This window comes from Carettochelys insculpta, chromosome 2, assembly GCF_033958435.1.
Source record: "Carettochelys insculpta isolate YL-2023 chromosome 2, ASM3395843v1, whole genome shotgun sequence".
NCBI lineage: Eukaryota > Metazoa > Chordata > Testudines > Carettochelyidae > Carettochelys > Carettochelys insculpta.
In genome coordinates, this window is record NC_134138.1 from 79,603,995 (window position 1) to 79,611,667 (window position 7,673).

At 37.4% G+C, this 7,673-nt stretch overlaps 1 protein-coding gene across 1 annotated transcript; it reads left to right on the forward strand.

Moving 5' to 3' along the window:
- Positions 1 to 1,828: 1,828 nt before the first annotated feature.
- Positions 1,829 to 5,232, forward strand: SNAI2 (snail family transcriptional repressor 2). Its single transcript, XM_074985803.1, has 3 exons — positions 1,829 to 2,088; positions 2,668 to 3,213; positions 4,084 to 5,232. Exons 1-3 carry the CDS (start codon positions 2,010 to 2,012, stop codon positions 4,263 to 4,265), a joined length of 807 nt encoding a protein of 268 aa, XP_074841904.1. The 5' UTR covers positions 1,829 to 2,009; the 3' UTR covers positions 4,266 to 5,232.
- The last annotated feature ends 2,441 nt before the right edge of the window (positions 5,233 to 7,673 follow it).

Sequence of the window (7,673 nt, forward strand, 5' to 3'; positions counted from 1 at the left end):
AAAATCAGGATTCCAGTCTACTCCTGCCCTCCAGCTGTGAACCAGCCCCCAAAATCCTCCTCTGAACTGTACTTAGGCAAACACATTTGCAGATATTTAGAGAAACCTGAGCATTTTTTGTTGGCTTTTATTACTATCTTTCCTCCTTCTTTAGCTTAGGTGTGCCTACAGTTTGAAAAGCCTTGTGATGGCTCTCCCTGCTATGCACTGGAGTTACAGATACAATTAACAGCTGAATCTTTTAAATCATTTCTTGAAAACAGGGAACTTTTTTCTCTGCACTTGTTTTGGCATCTCTGAGATTAAGAAGTCATGCAGCTTGACAAAGCACTTTACTCCTACAAGTCTTAACAGAACCTTTGGGATTTTTTCCCCTGTATCTCCATTCCAACACCTGTTGCAATAAGGCTGAGGTGGTCTCAGTGGAACTTCCCTCTGCTTCTCCTCCTGCTAATACATATTTACTGATACATTCTGTGTTATAACTGTAAATGCACCAAAACACTATTTGTTTTATATATATTAGACACACTTCCACGTATATGATGTGTGTAGGTTTCCATGTTACTAGATCTGACATAGTGAGAGAATATCTAGCCTGGAAACTAATCGCAACTTCAGAGACCTAGAAGTTCTAGGCTTTTTCCAAGTTTTTGCGTGCAATGCATTTTAAATCTTAAGCATACATATAGCTGAGTGGCTTTTCTAATGCAATCCAGGTAACCATCAAAAAGTAAGGTATGTTCAGAAGATTTAGAGTGTGTTATTGTGAATCATATAAACAACAAGGTGAAGCCTTTATATAAAGCCTGCAGAATCCTTGTGTTTCTCTAAAAATTCAGAATGGAAGTGTGTCTAATAGAGTTTCATGTTATCCTGATTATTCGGTTGTTTTTACTATTGCTTTGTATCTGTATCTTTTTCAATGTCCTTAGATAATCAGGAATATTTCACTGGAAGAAAATACTTTTCTGTAGTAAGGCAATTAAAGGAGTGACATGACTACTCAGTCTCTACAAGGAAGGAAATGGCAGATTCTTACATTTTGTAGATGTTTGATACTAAAATAAGAAAAAAAAATCCCCAGTATTCAGAATCTGCAACAGAGTCCAGGGGTTTAACAAAGCCCAGAATATTGTCGTGAAACACCACCTTTTTACTTCTTGTTGCTTCTGCTACTTTTGACTCATCAAATGTACCTTGCTATCAGCCATTTCTCAAAAGGTGAGGGTTAAGTATTTGCTAACCTATGAAAATTCCCAAATAAAACTTTTCAAAGTGTAATTTCCAAACACAACAGGACCTCCTGACCACAGTCTCTCATCAGCACTGCAGGCTGAGTTGTTATCTGGTAATTCTCCCCCCCACCCCCGAACAGTTTGTTCCATTGTATTTCTTTTATCAAACATCTGGAAGCCAGACTTGTTTTAAAGAGATATTGTAGTTCACAAGACTTATCCAGTTCACTGCCAGAGAAAGAAGAAAATAAGACTGTGGCTAAATAAGTGAAATTACCCCATTTAAAGTAGTCTAACAAACACATTTTTGTAGGCAGAAATTCTAAAGAACAACATGCACCCACTTTGCACCAGAATAATTCACTCTGACAACAGATTCTTCCTCTGTTCACAGCTGTCCCGGTGGGAGGAGCTGAAACCTGAAACAAATCCTTAATTTGTAGCAGGATTGGATCCTTCTTGCAAAGAGAAAGAAAACCCTCCCAGCAAAACAGGCTGAGTTTGTAAAAGTGCTCCAGCACATTCAGAAGTGATTGGATGAAAAGAAAGCCTTGGCCCTCCCCTCCTGCACCTGACTAGTGGATATTTACAGCACTTTTCAAGGAGCCTCTCTGCACTGCCACTACAGGATTTGACTGCATGGATTGAGCTGAGTAGACAATACTACAGGGACCAATGTGCTAGCAGTGATTTCATGTGCTGCACACAAGCTGGGACCGTTATTCTAAACTGAAAGGAGATTCTGGAAGAAGGGAAAATTCTGCATTCAAAATGCCACGATCTTTCCTGGTCAAGAAACATTTCAACTCATCCAAGAAGCCAAACTACAGTAAACTGGACACTCACACAGGTAATAAGATTTAAACATATGCTACTGCGAATGAAAGCTGATGTTGCTTTTATTCCTTGGCCATGAAGCAGATTTACCTTTTAGTTTTCATATTTCAGGGAAAGATTTGGTTTATTCCTAGCATTGTCTGTTGCTTGACATTACTGATTTTTGAGAAACATGTAAGTGCCAGTCAGAGTGAACCGCTGCCAACTTTTAAAAGTTTGCTGATCAAGTGGAACCCAATTATTTTATGTGGATTTACCATTCTGTCCTCTTCTGTGCATGTTATGAGTGGAATTTCTAACTTTTATGCAGTTTGAGAGTTTTGACTGCTGAATGTGTGAGACTGCATGAATTTAGAAACAGCAGGTTTCTTGGAATAGATTTCCAAGGCATGTTGTGCTTGTTTAGGTGTGCTGCATGTATATATGTGCGCATCAGTATGTACATATAGAGGGTTGCTCATTTAACCATCATATATAATTGGATCATGTTCATGGTATTTGACTTCTGCACTTGTTAATCCTATTGGCATTTATTTTATTGTTTTTAAAGCACTTCTCCACTTTTCCTAATACCTTCTTTCTTTTTCCCCAGTGATCATTTCCCCATACCTTTATGAGAGCTATCCAATGCCTATCATACCCCAGCCAGAGATCCTGAGCTCAGTAGCATACAATCCCATTACTGTGTGGACTACAACTGGGCTGCTACCCTCCCCGCTACCCAATGACCTCTCTCCTCTTTCTGGATACCCCTCATCCTTGGGAAGAGTCAGTCCGCCTCCAGCCTCTGACACCTCATCCAAGGATCACAGTGGCTCAGAGAGTCCCATTAGCGATGAAGAAGAGAGAATCCAGTCAAAGCTTTCAGATCCCCATGCAATTGAAGCTGAAAAGTTTCAGTGCAGTTTATGCAGCAAGACCTATTCAACTTTCTCTGGGCTGGCCAAACATAAGCAATTGCACTGTGATGCCCAGTCTAGGAAATCATTCAGCTGCAAGTACTGTGACAAGGAGTATGTAAGCCTGGGAGCCCTGAAGATGCACATCAGAACCCACACGCTACCTTGTGTCTGTAAGATCTGTGGCAAGGCTTTCTCTAGACCCTGGTTACTTCAAGGACACATCAGAACTCACACTGGTAAGAAGATCTATTCAAAGTGCACTGTGTGAATGTTATACTACCAGGATGCAGCTTGTTATTAACTTTTGTGTTTTGTCTTAGGCCACGGCTAGTGTCCCTAACGTGTGATTGATATTTACACAGACAGTCAGTCATCTCCTAGCTGTTTTTAAAGCAGCATTAAATGACAAAATTAGCTCTTTGTTGGAATAATATCTCACATTCGTAGACCAGGTCCTCTACTGGTGTAAACTAGTCAGTGTAATCTGAGGCCATTTTACACCAGGCTCACACTTAAACTTCGGGATGTTTTGTGTATATACACTAGGCTCAGTTTGACTCCTGGCTCAGTTTGGAAAACCCAAACCCTGAGAGTTATACAAGTATCTGCTCTGTGAAACAAATGTTGCTAACAGAAACAAATCCTTGCCCAAGTTTATTTCCTACGCTGATGATTTTGGGGCATCATTGGGCACCATGTTGTGTCTGAATAGCTGTTGGCTGCGTATCTATTTGTCGCCCCCGTCCTGAGTAATTTATGCTGCTGAAGGCCTAACACAGGAAACCAAAATGAACAGAAGGAACATTTGCAAATGCTGGGAGGAGCCCAACCTGCAGGCGCTTGCTGCACCTGTTGAGGCAGAAAGCCTCAGCAGCTTGTCTTTCAAGACCACCCCAAGTGGTGTTCTCTGAAAAGGCTGAAGTGTCCCAGCCCACTCAGCAGCACTCTGAGCATTAACTGTAAAATCTGCAGCCTGCTCCCCTTTTTTTAGCACAGATTTCCATTATTCAAACAAATCATTTTTGTCTCCCAAGGGAAAATGAGGCTATGCCAGAGGTACTTATTGCTTGAAATTCTTAACTTTTTTTATTTATTTACATTTTTAGGAGAGAAGCCTTTCTCATGCCCCCATTGCAACAGAGCATTTGCAGACAGATCGAACCTGAGGGCTCATCTGCAGACCCATTCAGATGTGAAGAAATACCAGTGTAAAAATTGCTCCAAAACTTTCTCCAGAATGTCTCTTCTGCACAAACATGAGGAATCGGGCTGCTGCGTAGCACACTGAGTAATGCAGTCAACGTTTACCTGGACCCAATGCATTCCTCCACTCCTGTTTCAAATGATAAGTGGAAATCCAAAGGCATTTTCTCTTCTGCTTCCCAACCTCCTCCCCTCCCCACTGACTCCATCCCCCAAAGTGGAAGAAATTCTAATGTCTGTACAAATTACCTTAAGCATTTCTGCTAAATTACTTATGTGTAAATTCTGAAATGAGAGGGGGAAAAAACATGCAGGCCATTTCAAATAGATTGTAAGAAAGAAGCATAACCAGACTTCCTCAGCAATAAAGCCAAATATACATACACTTTTCTTACTAAGAAAAGTTGCAAAGAGTTAACAGTACATTCCTGCCAAACCATTTCAACCAAAGAAACAGTATTTCAAGAGGAAATAACAATAAAAATCCAACTCCAAGAGAATTTGCCAGACAACATTTATCTCAGGTGCCTTATAAAGTATTTCAAGTTTACTTTAGTAAATGTCTAATATTACTAGATTTTTTTAATTCAAAACTAAGGCCTTTATTGTTGATCTGAAATGTTTTAAAAAAGAACAGTTCAAAAAAGAGGAATAGATAACACATACGAGAATGTATGAAAATTATCTGACATGTTTTAAAAGTATGTGCCTTTAAAAAAAGACTATCTTCAAACATTCCTGGTGCATGCTTGACCATCTTTTAATATGGAATAGTTCTTCTAAACTTCAATTTTTTAAAAACGGGAATAAGTGCAAGAACTTTTTTGAAATGCACAAAGGAAATGCAATATGTTCAGCAGTCCCCGTCAAAGTGCCTTTTCTATTAATGGTTTTGTAAAGTGTGTGGACGTAATGTACATATTTTTATTTTTATAAGACTGAATGTGTTGTGAATGAAAGTGAAGTGTTGCCTATAATAGCGCCTATAGGTAACCTGAAGAAAGTGTGAAGTGAATCTTTTCTAGCCACTTTTTTACAATAAACATTTTTGAGTAATATATCTGTTGTTTGTTCTAAGTGCAAAGACTTTATCTGAATTATTTAGAGTATGAAACATACAAACAAAGTCTTCTTTCATTAAAAACATGGAAGTGGAAACTGATTTTCAAATATCAATTGTTCATGATTGTTGTGCGTGAATAAGAAAAATGATCCTTTGGGGGTGGTTATTTTTACACAGCACTTAAGGAATCCATTTTAAAAGGCCATTAGATTTTCTTTAACCCAATATTTGTTTTGCTAACAGCCCTGCTTAAAAGAAAAATCTTTTGTTTTATTGCATTTTAAGGGTTAAAATTCTCTTTAGGATCATTACAGTAGCTACACTTTTGTGACCATCTTTTCATTGTCCACTGAGCTTAAAAATTTGGGCCCAATCCAAAGGTCATTGAACTCAACAGGCATATTTCATAATTCCATGGAGTTTAGCTAATTTCTTTTGAGTATTCCAATCACAATGCAGTATACATTTGATTAGAAAGTTTCAGATTTATAAATTGCAACAATGGCTTTTTTGAAAAATAATTGTATGAAATATTTATCAATGACACTTGCTATCATGCTTTACATTAGAGACCATATCAGTTAACTGTTTGATGGAGATACATTTATAGTTATAGAATCAAGGAAGCCCTGTGCTATTAAATCAGAGAAGTAATTATATATGACTTACACCTAGCCGTAAATAGTAATGCTTTTGTTAGGTGACTTAACTGAGATTTCCAGCACTTGACTCTAAAAGTGTTACAGTGTTACATGAACAAAAATGTTGTTCCATTACACTAAACAATGCAAAATAACACTGAGGATTTTAAAAAATATACAGCTATGATTCACATAAATGCAAACTAGGATCTAATTTAAAAGGGCATAGTTGTCTGTGCTAACAGGAACAAAAAGTAGTAAAATTATAACATTGTCCGTAGAGAAAACAGATAACGCTTATAGTGCAGACTAACAAATTTTTTTTAATAAAAAGTTTCCATTTCAGCATAATCACATTTCTCACCATAGCTACATCTCTAGTTCTTACAATACAGCACTTCATTAGGGCATCTGGAATATTACATTTCATTTTTCTTTGTGAATATTTGCACAGTAATGATCTTTAATTCTGTCCACAGGAAGTGGTACATTCCAATAACCCTAACTTGGATGAAGATTTTTTATGTACAGCAAACAGCTGTAAAATACCATTACCATAATGTTTCATTAGAGCAAGTTATTTTTGAAGAAAGTAGCTAGAGCACATAGGAAAGTTAAACAAGATATGCAAATTTAAAAATTAAATGCAATGAGGGTCAGTGAGAATTTGTGAAGTAGCATTTTGAAAAGAACTTGTGAAGGCATCAAATATCCTTGAAAACTGTCATGTGGTTACTCTTGATCTACACTTACACGTGATTCACTTTGAAGTTCTTAGGTATCTGAAAGCAACTTGGACATGCCAGCTTTGCCTTTTTAGAGTAAAGTTTATCTGTGAAAACAAAATCCCGACAGTAAACAAATTTTCTGTGTAGCTTTATTGCCTCTTTTCTCTGCAAATATTTTGGTTTTGCTCTTTTACTTCCATGCACCTGACTTTAGAAAGGAACTTTCCATTGTTTCAAATCACACTTATAGTTCCAATTTGTTAGACTCCCAGGAAAAATAAAAAGGCTAAAGACAGCTCCTTTTCAAGTGCATCTAATAAAAATATTGCCATTGTCTTCAATGGGAACAAGCTCAAATGTTATCATCATTAAAATACAGTTTACTAAACTGTACACTACAGCTACTAGTGGACTGACTTGGAAGGTGCAAGTTAAGATTATCTGCCTCCCATGCACATAATCATAGAACACAGAGATGGAAAAGTCTTGTTGCATCTTTTAATTCCTCCTTTCAAAAATGTAGTTTCAGTAATGCATTGCTAGTGTTTTATACAGACTCATTTTAAAAGTTCCAAGTAATGGAGTGTCACCACTTCCATAAGACACCATGCTGCTCTCACTAACAGGATGTTTCCCATAACGTTTAGCCTAAAATATTCCTCTTTTAATTTTGTTGTATTACTCCTACTTATGCCCCTTTTTCCAGTCCAAATAATTTAACTCCACGAACTAAATTGTAGTCTGAGCTGCATGTATGAAACTCCCATTGACTTACTGGACGTTTTGCAGGAGAATTTGTCTCTGTGCTTGGTACTTTTACGTGTCAATATTTTTTGATTATTATCATGGTTCTTGCTAGACATCCCCAATTCCAACTATGCATAATTAGCTTTTTGTGTGTTACTATAAAAGACAATTATCCCAGGCCCTAATAGTTATCACTCTCTTCTGAGATCTTTGTTTTGTCAAAGTCCTTCCAATTTTGAGAAGCCCAGAGTTGAATGATACGTTCTTTTGAAAAAAAACAAACAAGCAGTCCCCCAAAAGCTCATCACCAAATA

What these genes read in the sequence shown, in the direction of transcription:
- SNAI2 (XM_074985803.1), top strand. Translation starts at nt 2,010, where the DNA reads ATGCCACGATCTTTCCTGGTCAAGAAACATTTCAACTCATCCAAGAAG. An exon ending in TAAACTGGACACTCACACAG is followed by an intron (nt 2,089 to 2,667) that starts GTAATAAGATTT and finishes CTTTTTCCCCAG; the next exon opens with TGATCATTTCCCCATACCTT. An exon ending in ACACATCAGAACTCACACTG is followed by an intron (nt 3,214 to 4,083) that starts GTAAGAAGATCT and finishes TTACATTTTTAG; the next exon opens with GAGAGAAGCCTTTCTCATGC.